A 17,335-nucleotide genomic window follows, 5' to 3' on the forward strand; every position below is an offset into this window, starting at 1 on the left:
GTTTAATTTTATATGCCTACTATTATTTCCTGTAAATTATGATTTGACTTCAAAATCTTCTCTTGTAATCATGCTTAGTATCTCTCCTTTCGATACTTTCCTATCACCATGAAGCATATGGCATGCCGTAGTCAAAATCTAGGAGCATAGATTCTATCCTAGGAATGAGGTTCATGAAAGAATCAATGTGTGTAAAGTACTTATAATTATACTAGCAGATAGTAAACACTAAATAAGCTTATCTATTGTTATTACTCTTAACTATCTGGTCTAGAGTTCTCAGTCTTAAAGGGCCCAACTGAGAAGTGTACTAAATCACCAGTCTTTGTAATCCTATGGTCTCTTTAGAATTAGCAATTTTCCTTAGTCAAATCAGAATTCTCCCACTTCCTTAGTAAATGCAGAAGAAATGGAGTTGAATTTTTGCCCACCCAGGGCTTAATGCTGAGACAAAAGTAAACAAAATTAACGAACAAAAATCACAAAGAATTAAGTCTATTTCATAGTTCTTTCTGATCCAAAAGAAAGAAGAATCTCAGAAGAGTCAAAAATAATTTCAATTCAACATGGAAATTCAAAAAATAAATTAAAAAGTTTTTTTAAAATTCAGCAATATAAAATATTTAGTGAAATAAAAAAAAATGTCATATGTGGACCGGTACTGACTAGGGAACTTTTAATTTTGGCAATAACCACATAAGTATTTGAAAGATAAGGTGAAGAAAAATGAAAAGAAAATTAGTATGAACTAAATAGTTCATATGAAGAATTTTCACATTGAAATATCTTTTACATTATAGTCAAATTCCTTCCTTGAATTCAAATGCCATACTCACTCAGTCTTAGAACTGAGCAGACATGGAGGTTAGAAACATAAGATATAATCATCTGGTCATCTCTCCTCATGAAAGAGAGAGAGAGAGAAAATATTTGTGGCACAAAATGGTTAGCATTATAGAAACAAGTCTTTGGAGGTGACAGTAGAAATTAGAATTTGTGAAGGCTTCACAAAGGAGATATTTTTTAGTGTAAACATAAAGAAAGGGCAGCTGGTCCCCAAAAGAAGAGGCCAGAAAGGACAATGAGACAGAATAGCAAAGATTCTGGAATACAAAGGAGAAAGAACAAAGGATATAAGCATAAAACCATAAATATTTTTGTATGATTTCTACAATCATAAATTATTATAGAGCATGCTATAAGTTGTGATTTTTATATAACAGGCAAATAGATCATTATTAAAAATTATAACCAAAGGAAAAACATGACCAGCTATATGTCTTCAAGAGCTGAATTCAAGCGATGGGCAGAAAATGGAGACCAACCATTTATATTTTTTTCTTATAATCTAGGAGATAACACTTTAAGGTCCTGAATTTAGATACCTTTAATAGAGAAAAGTAAACAGGAGATATTTAGGAGATAAATTCAACAGGACTCAGCTACAGACTCTGGCATGCAGACGAACAGAAAGAATTAAGAACGACTCCTAGATTGCCGTCTTGATCAACGAGATAAATAGTGGTAGAAATTACAAGATGTTTCACTGAGGGAGAAAAAGATTTGAAGTAGAGTAGGGCAGCACTAATACAGGGATGGAGATGTCTATGGAGACCTAAGAGCTCATGTCCACTAATTTATAGATTTAGAAGGGAAGGATGTCTTCAGTTGTACATTTGGGGATTTCAGGCAGCTAAGATGGAAGACTTTCAACAGTATCTAACTAATTTCACAAAAGTACAACCATCATGTCTACAGTAAACTATATCCATTTTCTCTTGTGGCAGCAGGTTATAGCCTGTTCTGAAAATGCAAAGCCGCCAAATGGATTTCTCGCTATAGTGCATTGCATTTTCCTACTTATTTAGGGTTAGCACGTCTTATCATTATATAGTTGCTTCCTTGTAGAAAGGATCTCTATTGTTACAGCACCCATCAAATTATTAAGTGCATTACTTAGTTTGGAATAACATGTAAAATAATTGAATTTATAGTAACTTGCTAATAATTTATTTTTAAAACATGGTAAGGCATACTTTGTTTTCTACTTGGTTTTTCTTCCTTTTAGATCATAAAGTTGCATTCCTTGGACGTTTCTTTGATGAGGCATGTTTTGTTGAATTTTTTTTAACCTAACAGATGTTTGTGTAGTTAAAATTCCTCATGAGTATGGTATCCTGTGGTTTTCACAACCTGAGTGTTACCCCAGGAATTTTCCTTGCCTCTCTTTTCCAGTCCTGGTGGTCTATAGGATGTGCACATCACGAGAGTTCCAATTCATTCCACACTAATTTTGCATCCAAATCCTTTTAAAGTCTTACACTTCCTCAGCATTATAAATACCTATCATGTACCACATAAATACTTATCAGCTTCCCATTATACATTTCTCCCACATACACAACTCAAATTGCTTTTGACTGTAAAGATAATCAGAAAAATAAGGGATGAGTAAAATAATCTTTAAGACTGTACTGTTTCAAGTTAAATATTTCTGCCATTTGTAATTTTGTGGTTGTTTGTATCTATACACACTCAACATAAAGTGGAGAGTTATGGCTGTTATACAGATGATTTAAGGAGAATAACCATTTGACTTCAATTATCTGAATCAGAGTATGTGGGATAAAGAAATGTTAGCTTAAATTGGCAGAATAGTGTTTCCTTTATAAACTTTATTGTACAGTGGTGGATTTAGATTCAGACAGTAAGCCAATTTATACTCAGCTAGCATTCTAACTTTGCTGCTTAGATCTTCAATTTTGGTGCTATTCTTTACAAATTCAGAGGGACTTAATGCATTGTTATTTCCTTAATCAACAAATCATTAGAACATTTTATAATATTGTACCAACTGGGTGACCTTTTATTTGAGTTGTTCAAATTTTGAATAATTGATTTCAAACTAGCAATCAATTCCTAACTTTTTATCAAGAAGCTCTCAGGTTTGATGAAAGGTTCTATTAGTAAGTGCCTGGGCACAATTTGATATCATTAGAAAAAATGCACACATATCTGAAATAGTGATTTTATAGTCTTGTATATTGTCATTTTGACTTTTCTATAATTCAGAGAAATCATTTATATTCTTCCATCACATTATCAAGCATGTCACCTTTTAAATCAAAGACAAATAATGAAAATATTAGCTTTCTTCATCCAGATTACTTTTTATGTTGCAATGTCTATAACTTTCATCTATCTTATGCAGAATCAACATCTGAACATTACTCTGTTGAATATTAAAAGCATTACTGCTCCTTAAGATTTTTGTTTTTTGACTGTCTTAATTTATAATATTCTTCTACCTATGTTATTTCATCATATATATATACATTGCAATAAAATATGTAGTGTCTTTTGTCTTTCATATCAAATACAATTCTGAATTATCTCTCCATGGATTAATACAATAAATAAAACTTCTTTTAGGATACAAAAGGAAATTCAAATATATTTATCATTAGATAAATATTTCCTCCATTTCTGAGGCTGAAAGAAAAGTAACCAACTTATCCTCACATCTTAATAATTAAAGTAAGGTATTATTCCCACGCACATATGAACATATCTGAAAAGCTAGTGTTGCCAAGAAAACTCTGTTAGCTAACACAAATTCTAAAATGCAGAAATCTTTTCTCTTTTCTCTACTCACCACAGTGGTAAAGATGCTACTTTCCATGTATTCACTGCAAAAATATAGGAAAATCTTTCCACTTCATTGACAAAGAGCAGAACAGAAAATCAATTCCAAACAATAATAAAGAAAAAGAAATAGGAGTATAGAAAATCTGTATAAATACTGACACCTTACATATATACCATGGGATATTACTCAGCATTCAAAAAAGATAAACACATGCAATTTGCAGCAACATGGATGGCGCTGGAAGGGATCATGCTCAGCAAAATAAGCCAGAAAGAAAAAGAAAAATACCGGATGGTCTCACTCATAGCAGGAATCTAGAAAACTTAAATAAGGGACCAGAAAAATGAATAACTATAAGAAAGTGAAAATCAAAATCAACAAAAAACTATGAACCATAGACACTTTTTGGGGGGTGGGGGGCAGGAGGGGAGGGACTGGGGTCAGAATGGGGGGGTTGCAATTGTATGGGGAATATAAAAATAAAATTTATTATTTAAAAAAAATACTGACACCTTTCTTTAAACTCAAGTAGTCTCTGATGGTAATTCAAGGTGTGGCGATGAGATACTGGGGCCATAGAGAACCAAAATATCAGATAAAAGACAAAGTGGCATTTTAAGTAGAGGTGGTTGTGGTTTACACATTAAGTAAAGGCCTAGAAACTGTGATGAGGAGAAGCCAAGATTCACCTGCCTGTTGCATCAAGAAATAACAAACCAACCAACCAATCAACCAACAATGGCAAAGGAAGATCCTAGTAGAATTAGGACATTGATGCTACTAAAATTAAAACAAGTTGTTACTGATTCTGATTATCTTTGAAATATTTTATCATTTTTCCTTTAGACCATAATGAGCAAAATGAAGCAGAGGGCAGGTGATAATGAAATTCTAGTGAGTGGGTCATAGACTTTAAAGGGGATAAAAAGTGAAGGGACTGGAGTGGAGGAAGCAAAATTCAAGTGAAAAGTTTCCCAAATTTTCAAAATTTAGAATGCAGGATTATTTGAAATTCTAATATCCCTGTTTCATTTACCGGATTCTATATTGATCAAGTTACATACTGTCTTGTGCTAATTAAACATCTTCTATCATAGTGTCCAGAGTGCTTGGAGGTTACAAATTAGTTGTCTAGGGTGAGTGGTAGGTAATGATATGACAGAAAGTGATGGTGGATGAGGCTAGAGTGTTAGGGAAAAGTCAGGTCACATAGGGCTATGTTAATCATGTTATAGAATTTAAATCTTAGTCTAAGACCAGTGGGGATTCATTGGATGGTATAAGCGAGGAGGAAACATCATCTGAGTTTAAAAATATCAGCCCAACAGCTGAGGAGATCAATTAGGATAATGAGGTGGTGATGAAGGGTTTGACTAACTTAAGAGCAAGGCAAATGGAGGAATGAGTTTAGATGGGCATGGTTGAAATGAATCATTGTCAGAACTGAGGAGGCCAAGTACACTGTTTGCAAACTAGATGAATAATGATGCACCTTACTAGATAAAGAAGACTAAAGGATGAGACAGTTTGGTGTTTGGAACACATTAATTTTGAGAGTTATGTTTAACATACATGTGGCATGATGTCAGTTGATTAATTAATACACTGATCTGGTTTCGAGAAAGCAATCAGAGATAGAAATGGAAACTTGAAAATAATCGGTATAAAAGTAGACTTGAAGACCACAGAACAAGATAAGGTCATTTAAGGTAAGAATTAGGAGTTTTATAATGATAAAGAAAAATACTAAGTATATATATATGGGCACTCCAACACTTAGAGTTAAAAATAGGGTGGGGTGGCAAGGAGAAGCCAAGAAAAGACACTGAGAAAGAGATACTGGGAAGGCAGGGGGGGAAAACAAAAGCGCAGATCTTATAGAAATCAAATTAAGGTACTACAAATTGGAGAATCAGACAATTGTGTTGAAGGCTGATATTCTGGACTTTTTTTAAATAAATTTTATTTTTATATTCCCCATACAATTGCAGCCCCCTTATTTTGACCCCAGTCCCTCCCCTCCCTGCCCTCCACCCCCCATAGAGTGTCTCTGATTCATAGTTGTTTGTTGATTTTGATTTTTACTTTCTTATAGTTATTCTTTTTCCTGGTCCCTTATTTAAGTTTTCTAGATTCCTGCTATGAGTGAGACCATCTGGTATTTTTCTTTTTCTTTCTGGCTTATTTTGCTGAGCTAAGCTTTGGAAACAACCTGCATGCCCAAAAATAGATGACTGGATCAAGAAGATGTGGTACATATACACCATGGAATATTACTCAGCATTCAAAAAAGAATATTCTGGACTCTTAGTACTGAATCACAGGAACAATTATTAGTCATTTACTATATCAACAATATGCCAGACATCTGGGGGAACAGTCAAGAAATGCATGTTGTAACCTAGAAAATAAAGTCTATAGATCAAAGTTTATTTCACTATAAGACCAAAACTAGCATCTATTTGTCACTAAAAATCTGTGTGTGTGTGGTGTGCATTGCTCTACTAATAGTTATTAAAATATTTTAATGTGATTTAGATATGAAAGAAGTCAGCTAGCAATAGTCTTAGGATAGGAGCATAATAACACATGGGCCATCTTGGAGGATTTAAATGGGATGGTGTTAGAATGAGTGACCTGGACAAACTGAAATTCACTCTGGAAAAATCAGAACAGGGACAGCATTTCAAAGAGTGTAGCCATTCCTCAGAGCTCTGGCTTGCAAAAGTTTATTTGCTTTGAATGTAAACCATCAGAATTCTATGTAAAAAATGTTCAGATAAGTAATAATAAAAAATTATTTACTTAATCATCATTAATGATGTTGTCTAAGGATGTAAGCTAACTAGTTAGTTTTAAAATATAAAGCTGCAAGAGCTATCTTTACCTCCTCGTTGGATGAATGCTCTGAAAAAGTACTTGAAGTGTTTTTCTTGAATGCAAAGAAGCTAAAGAGGTGTAGACAAGAGAATAATTTTAAGAAATTATTTTGTGTTTATTCTCTGTATTTTTTCTTCTTTATTTCAAGCTGGGAGTCAGACCCTTGGTATTTCTTTGCCTCAGAATTTCATGTAAGTAAAATATGCAAGTTGAAAAGTTGCTTGCAGAGAGAGATCTGGGTTATCACGGGGAGAGAGAGTGTGTATGCGTACGTGTGTGTGTTTAAGCCTAAAGTTACTAAAAAGGTTATGAGCCTGACTAAAAAAGCTGCAGAACCTCCAGATAAGAAGGAAAAGTGCAGGCATGAACCGAGGACACTTGGCAATCAGGATGGCCTAAGGATCGACTACAAGAAAGACCAGCAATGCTTTGTTGCAGTGTAAGACTTTAGGACCTTGGTGCAATACTAAGGGTATGAGAAAAGCTTTCAGCTCTAAGAATGATCAAAATTGACTTCCCATTGTCATTCAATTAAACTTTAAAAAGATGTATATTATTACATGAGTTAGCCTGTATAATCAATAAACTATATATTTACACACACATACACATATGCATAGGTAGAATGAGAGAGAGAGAGAGGACATGATACTTACGGCCAGGCAGGGTTTGTGTTGATATCCAGTTTGAAGCATTACCATAGCCAGCATTGGTGCTGGCAGCGACTTGGAATCTATACCACCTAAATTTCTTTAATCCATATACTGTCTCTTCAGTTAGGGCAACTTCATAGAGGTATTGAAAATTTTGACATTCAATACATCCTTCAGATTCCCATTCTTGGCAATTTTGAGCCCGAAGCTGTGTGGTGATCTTGTAATTTTGGAAGTACCCAAGGATTGTTTCAGGTCTCATCCAGGTCAATGTTGCACTAGTTGACTGAACATTAGAAATAGCAATACTTGTGGGAACACTGGGAACTAAAAATTAAAGGGAAAATATGGAAAACAATTGGAATTACCAAATACCTTTTAATAAAGAAACAAAAGGGATTTTAACATATTTATTATGTTCCCAATGACGATCTAATTGCAACTGCCCTATGTAACACCTCCACACTTAATGAGCAGAGCCTTAGAGTAACACTTCAGGGACCAGCAGTTCAAAAGAGTAGAGAACAAAATTATTGTGATTTTTTTATTCTTAATTTTGCTCTCAAATCCAATCATTAATCACATACATAAATTTACTTTGGCTTCATGAATAAGCACTGGTGTAAGCAAAATTACATGCTCATTTAATTCTAAACACTTCCTTAATTATGGCCTGAATTTTCAATATTCTGCTTCCAAGAGAGACATTTTTATATTTAATTATCTCAATACACAAAAGCACATCTTGTATATAGTAAATGTTGACTATAAAACAATTTTAAGTAAACAAAATTGCTGGGTGAATTAATAATTTGATTTTTAGTTTATCTTGCATATATTTAAAAATAATAAAATCTTTTCTAGGACATCATTCAGAACACCAATATTAATACATACCACTAGGCATCTGTTCACAGACAATAATACAATATTTGGAGTCATTTACTAGGTTTTTATATTAACCAATGATTTGCTAAAGCCATATCACATGTCAGTGCCTCAAACTGGTGTTAGGGATTCAGATACATCAAGTTCCCATCCTGCTTTCAAAAGAGAGCCATTTACTGGGCAAGTAGTAATACATGCTATGGTTAGAAATGGGAAAAGAGTAATGAGCTAAATGGTGTGGATACTTTCTTCAACTACATTTTTCCTTACAGATGTTCAAGGGCATTTGCTTTGAATGCTGAGACAGAGAAAATGATAACCAGGACTACATAAAAATTACATAACTATATTTTAAGCATACTTAAAAGTAAGAATAGTAATAAAGAACTCATTCATTTTTAAACACATATGAAATCAAGAAAGACAAATATCCCTGCCCTTGTGAAATTTATATTCTGAGGGTTTATAAGCACTAAAAATATAAATTGACAATACAGATAGTTTTAAAGAGCAATATTATGGGGAAAAAAAACAAAGGAAAGAAAGAAATGGAGAGTTTCAGGGTTATTGAAATTTTAAATAAGGTAGTCAGAGAAGGCACACTGATAAGAAGACATGAAGTTCCTGATGAAGTGAGCGTACCTAGTATGTGAATATTTGTAGGAGAGGAAACTGCATGATTAAAGGCCCTAAGTTGGAGGTATATTTGAACAATGCCAAAGAGATCCATGTACCTAGTAGGAGCCGAGGAGGTTTGAATAAAGCACTGAAGGCTATTTTGTATATGATGGAGTAAAATATTTTCTGACTTTCACTTGAGCAGAGAAGAATTGGTATAGATTCCATGTTGTGAATTATGCTGAGGGGAGAGGAGGGTGGAAATGGGAATAGGAATCAGTGGACTTCTGCAATGTGCAGACAGAAGATCATGATGACCTGATCCAGAGTCACAGGGAAAAAATGAAAGGAAGCCCTTAGATTCTAAATGTGCTTTGAAGGATAACTGATAGGATTTGCTGATGTTTTACATGTGGGGTGAAAGTGAGGAGTAAAAGAAAGTTGTCAGGTATTTAAATTGAGCAAATGTGAAGATGAAGTCAGTAATAAACAAGAGGGGAAAGGATTATAGAAGGAGGAAATTGTAGAGAGGAAGACTACAGAATTTTTTTGAGCATGTTAACTTTGAAATGCCTATCAGACTCACAGAAGAAGATGTCAAATAGTAAATGGATGCATGAGTCGGGATTTTCTAGAGAAGTCTGAATTTGAATGAAAATTTGGATTTCCTTTTAATTTTATGAAATTACCTACAAAATTATTATACACTTAACGAAAGCTGTAAATGAAACCAAAGTCTAGAGCAATGAAAAAAAATAGTAGATGCCTTAAAATCACATAATCAGGTACAACTTCTTTTTAAGTATTAATATTGATCATGAAATTTTACTACATTTAATTGAACACTAACCTTAAATGTTGCGTAACAAATCTCTTCTATCTTTACTTATGGTCTAAAAGAGCAATTAGAGAAAAGGTTTTTTTAAGGAAAATACCTGCATAGAAGTTGTTTTAGGAATGGCTAGAGAAGTTAAAGGTGAACTAAAAAGTAGAATTTTCTTAATTTAATCAACTCCCTCAGTCACTAAATTTGAACTGAGATGGCCGAAAGAAAAGACACATTTTCAAAATATTCCAATGCAGAGTGGGAAGATATGACTAATTTGAAGGTTCAAGAGAAGTTTTCAGGGATGAGGTAGCGTGTGAGATGGAATTTCACTGATTGGAAAGGTAGAAATCTTACTACAGGGGGTAATGTGATGTAAGTGTAATTTAACTATAACTCATAACAAACAAAAAAGTCAACATGACTGCTTGGTGACATATGGTATCAGAGGAACACACAGTTTATCAGCCAATGGAAAGCTATCCAGGTATCAGAAAAAGATGTCCATAGGTACACTTTCTCAAGTTCAGTCTAAAAAGGGACAAATTCATGGAGCATTTAATTTATTTAAGAAAGAAGAAATAAAATGGTAACAATGGGAAAAAAGTCATTTTTTTAGATCTCTTTTGGTGATCAAACCCATAGAACAGACAAAATGAATCAGATCACAGAATCTCAGAATTTGAAAGAAGTTAAGAGAGAAACTTGGTCAGCTTTGTCTTCTTCCTTTAGGCAGATGTGTCCCAAGATTCCAGTTCTTGTACACATACCTCCCTCCAGTTTTTCAAGCAAATATTGATAAAGGTCCTGATGTGAAGGATTGCTTCAGCTATGATTAAGAATCCAAATTAAAGTGATTTGGATTAAAGTGCTTTAAAATAGGGAGAAATGATCCAAATGGGCCTGGTCTTTTGAGTCCTTTAAAAGCTGAGAGTTTGTTGAAAGCTTTCTCAGCATCTATTGATATTATCATATGGTTTTTATATTTCTTTTTGTTGATGTGTTGGATAATGTTGATTGATTTTCGGATGTTAAACCATCCTTGTGCCCCTGGAATGAATCCAACTTGGTCGTGGTGAATTATCTTATGGATACATTGTTGGATTCTGATAGCTAAAATTTTATTGAGGATTTTTGCATCAGCGTTCATTAGGGAGATTGGCCTGTAGTTTTCCTTTTTTGTGTTGTCCTTGTTCGGTTTTGGTATTAGTGTAATGTTGGCTTCATAAAACGTGTTTGGTATTGTCCCTTCCTTCTCAATTTTTTGGAAGAGTTTGTGAAGGATAGGCACTAATTCGTCTCTGAATGTTTGGTAGAAAGAGACAATAACAAAAACAAAGAGAAACCCCACCAACTGGGAGAACATTTTTGCACCCAACACTAATGATAAAGGACTGATCACAAAAATCTGCAAAGAGCTGATGAGACTCAACAACAACAAAGAAAATAATCCAGTCAAAAAATGGGCAGAAGAGCTTAAAAGAAACTTCTCTGAAGAGGAAATGCAAATGGCCAACAGGCATATGAAAAAATGTTCAACATCACTTGTCATCAGGGAAATGCAAATCAAAACTACCATGAGATACCATCTTACACCAGTGAGAATGGCACATATTAAAAAAACTAGCAACAACAAATGTTGGCGAGGGTGTGGAGAAAAAGGAACTCTTCTGCACTGTTGGTGGGAGTGCAAACTGGTCCAACCACTGTGGAAAGCTGTATGGAGATTTCTGGACCTACTAAACATAGAGCTTCCATATGATCCAGCAATTCCACTCTTAGGTATTTACCCAAAGGACACAGAAACATCAATTCCAAAGAACACCTGCACCCCTATGTTTATAGCAGCACTGTTTACAATAGCTAAGCTTTGGAAACAACCCAAATGCCCAAAAATAGATGACTGGATCAAGAAGATGTGGTACATATATACCATGGAATATTACTCAGCGTTCAAAAAAGATAAACACATGCAATTTGCAGCAACATGGATGGCGCTGGAAGGGATCATGCTCAGCGAAATAAGCCAAAAAGAAAAAGAAAAATACCGGATGGTCTCACTCATAGCAGGAATCTAGAAAACTTAAATAAGGGACCAGGAAAATGAATAACTATAAGAAAGTTAAAATCAAAATCAACAAAAAACTATGAACCAGAGACACTTTTAGGGGGGCGGGGGTTGGAGGGGAGGGATTTTGGTCAGAATGGGGGGGGCTGCAATTGTATGGGGAATATAACAATAAAATTTATTAAAAAAAAAAATAAAAGCTGAGAGTTTTCTACAGTTAGTTGCAAATAAGGAAGTAAGATATTCAAAGCAAGAGATGGCTTCAATGTACAAGATTTTCTCCATTGCTGACTTTGAAGAAGTTGGGGGTCACATGCTAAAGAATTCAAGACATCTCTAGGAGCTGAGAACAATACTTGGCTAAGAGTCAACCAGGAATGAGGATCTCATCTGTTAAGTGTAAAATTCTGAATCCTGCAACAACCATGTGAATTCGACTGACATCTTGATTCTAGCTTGTGAAGCAGAGTAGAGAATCCAAGTCACTGGACTACAGATTTAAAGAACTGTGAGCTAACAAGAGCTCTTTTAACCCACTCAGTTTATGATAACTTTCTATACAAGAGAAAATTTAAACAACTTCTCTTTAGAAAATGAGCTATATACTTATCTAGACTCTTCTTAAACATATAAAGGGACACTTAAAATCTTGAAATTTTAGAATTTTTATCTCCACTTCACTTTGACATTCATACCAAAGATCCAGAAAACGTTTGATTATTCATATCAATAAAAAATTGAGCAATTACTCCAAAATACACGATTATTTATGTTATATACTCAACAAATATGTTATATACTCAATCTATATGCTAGGTTGTGTCTCTGAGGTCAGGTTAAGACTTTGAACACAATTGCAATAAGAGATGCTCATGACACTATGACCAACATTTTTCCTCTTCTGTTATTCAAGTTTTAAGAAGAGGACTTTAATGGCAAACTTTGTTACACAGATAAAATTTTTAGTAGATTAATATTGGTCCACAGACTTTAATATTTCCAAATTATGTCTTGCAGAGAAGAAAAGATCTAAAGAGGATAGTACTTTAACTTGAAAAAGAACAATATTAGAGTTGTTTTTATCCTGGCTGTGGAAGCATAATACAACTGCAGTTGCCTTCCATGTTCAGGCAATAATGCACCTTGCACAGATACCCAGCATCTGGCACATATGGGCACCCAATAAGGTGTGAATAAATTATGATTCATTGAAGCAGATCTTTGATTTTCATGTGGTGCAAAATTTTGTTCACATTTTTCAATCAAATGTATTTAGAAATATGAACCAGAAATAAATCTAAATGGAGGCCAAATATATAGTATAACTCACAGACTTTTTTTAAGCAAGGCTACCTCAGAGGCACTCATAGTGACCAGCAGTAACCCTCATTTATATCTAGTATCTTCTCGTTTGATGAACTGTGTGTTGAACTACACTATTTCAAGGCAACTGCCCTATTGAATTACAGATACAAAAAGGATTACACTCAGTTTAGCATGGAGAATCAGATTTCCATTCTTTAAGAATGACTAAAAACCTCAAACTTTTTCTATCCACAGATGGTACTAATTTGAACACATCATTCCATGCTTCCTGGAGTAATCACGCAGCTTGCTTAGATTTTCTAAACATGACTGAACTGTGATGAAGCGATCAACATTCACTGCCAAGGTATTCCGTAAATTATATTTTTATTCATAAATTATTCTTACTGGTGAAATACTTTCATCATAGTTGAATTGAAAGTCTGTAGGTCTATATAACTAAAATTTGTCACAGGTTTAAATGCATGCCAGTTTTTAGAGACTATTCACTATATTCCACTTAGAAGATGAAAACATGTATAAAACTCAATTTTTCTCTAAATTCCTCAATATCAATTAAAATTTGCCAACCTCTCAAACTCTTATGGTAGTTTGTATTGACTTCTCACTGACCTTACGAGAAGATGAAAGAACAAGTTTCCTCGATTCTTGTGACAAAATATTTTTAACTTCAAGCATAATTGTATCTCTTTTTAGCAAAATAGATGACAGGAAATTTAAGTTTAATAAATTATATTATGAAACAAAAATATCAATATAATCATTCCCAGTTAATTAAGAATATGTTTGTCTACTAATTTTAAATAATCTATAATTCATTGATGTATTTATCTTTTTTGGTGAACTTAGTGTACTATCTACAGACATTAATTTATAATGATGAAAATGACTCAACCATATGCCATAATGCAATGTTACTCCAATAAAATCAATTAAATTAAAAGCATCTCTCTATATAATCCTTTAAGAAATACAAGATTCAAATATATGATCTAAGCATACTTGAAAAGTAAGTTTACTAACACTAACATTAGTACAGATCAATATAAAAAGATAAATACTTGCAAACTTGCAAACTTCAGCATACCAGATAGAAATTTTGTATCAAATTGAATTTAATCAATAGCATTTACTGGATGTTCACATTAAGAGGTGTGGTCAAGCTATAAGTTTTATAGTAAAATCTACTTTTGATATATACATGAAAAGTAACTTAACTAATAGAAACTACCACTAATATATGATTCCCAAAGAAAAAGCTCAATGGAAGAAGATCTGTGGATCTAAATTTTGAAGGACCAATGGAGGACTAGCAGAGATAGAGAAGAACAGATATTCAATAATATTCAATATTTAATGGGGAGACACACGTATTGTTTATTAAGGGAAGTATATAAGACTGCAGAAAAGAAAGTCTAGAGGAAGTAATAAGGAACAAAAGGGGGATCATAAAGTGTGGTAGTATTAAATGTTCTGAAAGCTTGAAAGAACAGTTTAGATCATTACCGTAGGCAACAGAGAACTGACAGAGCTTAATTGGTAACATATAAACTTAAAAAAAAAAAAAAGTCTAGCTACTTAGTGGGAAAAGGCAAATTTGAGATAAACTGGTAAGCTTTGAAAATATGCAGTATAATGCAGATTACAATAACAAAGAATAATTAGGAACAAAGTCAAAAGAAAATGCAAAGGAATATTGGCAGAAAGTGATGATTTGTTGGACAGAGATAAAACAAATGGAATGAACTCAGGAATTATATTAATAAACAAAAAATATGCTTATATTTCCTAGACATAGACTGTGACTTGGCTCTAAGTGTTATAGAACTCAATCCAAAGGGGAAAAACTGAAACTATAAATCTAGGTGAGCAAAATAAGACAAAATAAATGAATTAAGAAAAAATGCAAAAATCCCTGTTAGTAATATCAAAGATTTTTTGCCCCCCCCCCAAATCACAGAGTACGATATATCTTAAAGAAAAATGTCCTCAACAACATCCTTATAAAAGAAATAAGAAGTTTGTTTATTTTGGGCCTTTCATACAATGTCTGTCAAAGAGGGCAGATTAGAATAATTATCAAGCACATTTTTGTAAAACTACTCTTCAGAGGTTCTAATTATATTGTTCAAATAGACCTCTTTGGGAGTCTGACTTAATCCAGACATAGATTTTGGAGAGGTGGAACAGAATTTACAGAATGGTAACACATTCACAGAATGGTACACGAACATGATTTTAGATGGCATTGTAAAGCTAAGACTATGGATTGACATGCTTATTAGCATATGAATCTTAAAATAATTCATTTGCAAGAAAGAAAACTGAGAAAGTATCCATAAGCAGGACTAAGATTTCTTAAATCTTTTGTGCATCTATCCCAAAGCACATATATATATATGGAGAATTGGAAACCAAAATTCTATGGATTATAGCTACGAAAATATTAGTTTTTAAACCAAGTATTACTAAACATATAACTTATTTGTAAAAAAAAAAGACTCAGTAGAAATTTAGTGGAAAATAATCATTTTTGGAGAACATTACAAATAAAAGATTACACATATTCTATTTGGAGGAAAAAATGAGATGATTTGTTTCAGAGTCATTAGTTTGACAACTTAATATAACAAGTCATCTCATGAGACTATCAAAAATGACAACTTTGATTTAAAATAGTTTAGCTAAATTTGTTTTTAGGGACTAATTATCAGTTAATTGTCTATTACGACCACTTCTGTAACACCTGGAGACAAACTTGAAACATTGACATTGATGAAAAAATTAGAAAGGCATACTGGTTTGTAGGGATTCACTTGAGGGCAGATAGAGTAAAACAAAATGCAAGTTTCATATCATGTTATCATGGATCATTAGACATGTCTTGGAAGAAGCAGCTTAGGTTAGCTCTAAGAGATCAGGAAAAACCAACTTGGGGTAAATATGTATATAAGTTCTAAAGTGATGAGAGTGAACTAACATTTAAGGAGATGTCAGAAAAGCAGATAATGCAGTACTAAGTTTCAAGTCAAGTCAATAGTTAATGGAGAGAGAAGTACACTAGGAAAACAGATCATGAGAAATTCAGATGAGCCAATAATCTGCATAAATTGATACTTAAGAAATGTCTGTTTAATATTTTACAAATAAGTGAAAAGTAAACAAATTGATAGATAAATGCACAGATTTTAAGAAGAAAGTGTCACTGATACTTGATAGTAGTCAAATGCTACATGAAATCATTCCTCTTTTCTAAGGACTATGGCTGTATAGAAAGCCTTTACACATTAAGGATACAGTAGGAGTCCTAAACCTAAACTTTGGGGAAAACTCTATAGAGAGAAAGAAGAATCTAGAACTTCCCATGGATTTCATGGTGGGAGGGGGGGGAGGGTAAGGAGAGATGAAAGGAGAAACATTTGACATAGGAAAAAGGATGGGATTGGAGTGCATGTGAAATAATATAACTAATAGAAAAATCTACTGTTTAAAGCAATGTATATCATTGTAATATACACCCCTCTTGTATTACTTAATACAGAATGCCTAGTTAGGATATTATAAACAAAAGTGTTCAGTGTCACTAGAATTTTTTTAATTAATTAATTAATTATTTATATAAGCACTGGGTACAGTCAGAAACACTGGAGGGTGAGAGAATTCACTAGAGCCAGAGGGGAGATCAGAGCAGGCAGACTGATGAAGTACACTGCTGAGGGGAGCAGCGGGTGGCAGGAGAGGTCTGCGCTCCATGTGGGATCCTCGCCCAGTGGCCGGATATCGAACCGGAGCTGCAGAGGCTGCGGGCAGCTTCGCAACCCAGCGCTCAACCGCTGCGCCACCAGGGAGGCCCAAGTGTCACTAGAATTTTGATCAGAACCACGCAAGAAATAATTTTGCAAAAGAAGCCAAAATTTATATCAGCATATTCCAGTGTCTCCTATAAATTTGAGGGATCTGTTCTGAAGATGCCAGAATAGCTTATATCAGACTAATACTTAGCCACTAACATCCTTTAATTTTGTGCAGAGAGCCAACAGCTGTTGACCCGAGGTGTCAGAGAAAGGGACTGCCAAAGTAGTTGGAAAAGGAGGAAACCACAGAGGCATTAGACCCAAATTTTGTATCTAAACTCCCCTGAAATTCTTGACTAATCTGTTAATTGTACATGTATGGTCTGCATCCCAAAGAGCGCAATGGAAAGCAACAGATGAAAATCTTAAGTAAATATTTTAGCTGCTTCCCAATGCACAGGGAGACAAAGTTTGAAGTTGGAATCTAACCAAAATAAAAATGTTATACAGCTTTACCCTCATATTATAATCTTCCAAAGGTGATATCTTTGCTCTTCTCTGTATCCCAGGAAAAAGGAATCCCCTCTACAAGTAACAGTAAAACCAAACAAAGGATTAAATAACACACTCAGA

The 17,335-nt window shown here is 33.8% G+C and overlaps 1 protein-coding gene across 1 annotated transcript in view; it reads right to left on the reverse strand.

Moving 5' to 3' along the window:
- Positions 1-17,335, reverse strand: part of PTPRQ (protein tyrosine phosphatase receptor type Q) — a gene marked incomplete at its 3' end in the record, with an annotated part of 169,603 nt that overhangs the window by 70,508 nt on the left and 81,760 nt on the right. The window contains exon 26 of the mRNA XM_084255469.1: positions 7,186-7,509. Within this exon, the coding sequence (XP_084111595.1) occupies positions 7,186-7,509 (324 nt within the window). The remainder of the gene's footprint in view (positions 1-7,185; positions 7,510-17,335) is intronic.

The sequence above is a fragment of the Talpa europaea genome (genome assembly GCF_964194135.1).
Source record: "Talpa europaea genome assembly, chromosome: 15".
Classification (NCBI taxonomy): domain Eukaryota; kingdom Metazoa; phylum Chordata; class Mammalia; order Eulipotyphla; family Talpidae; genus Talpa; species Talpa europaea.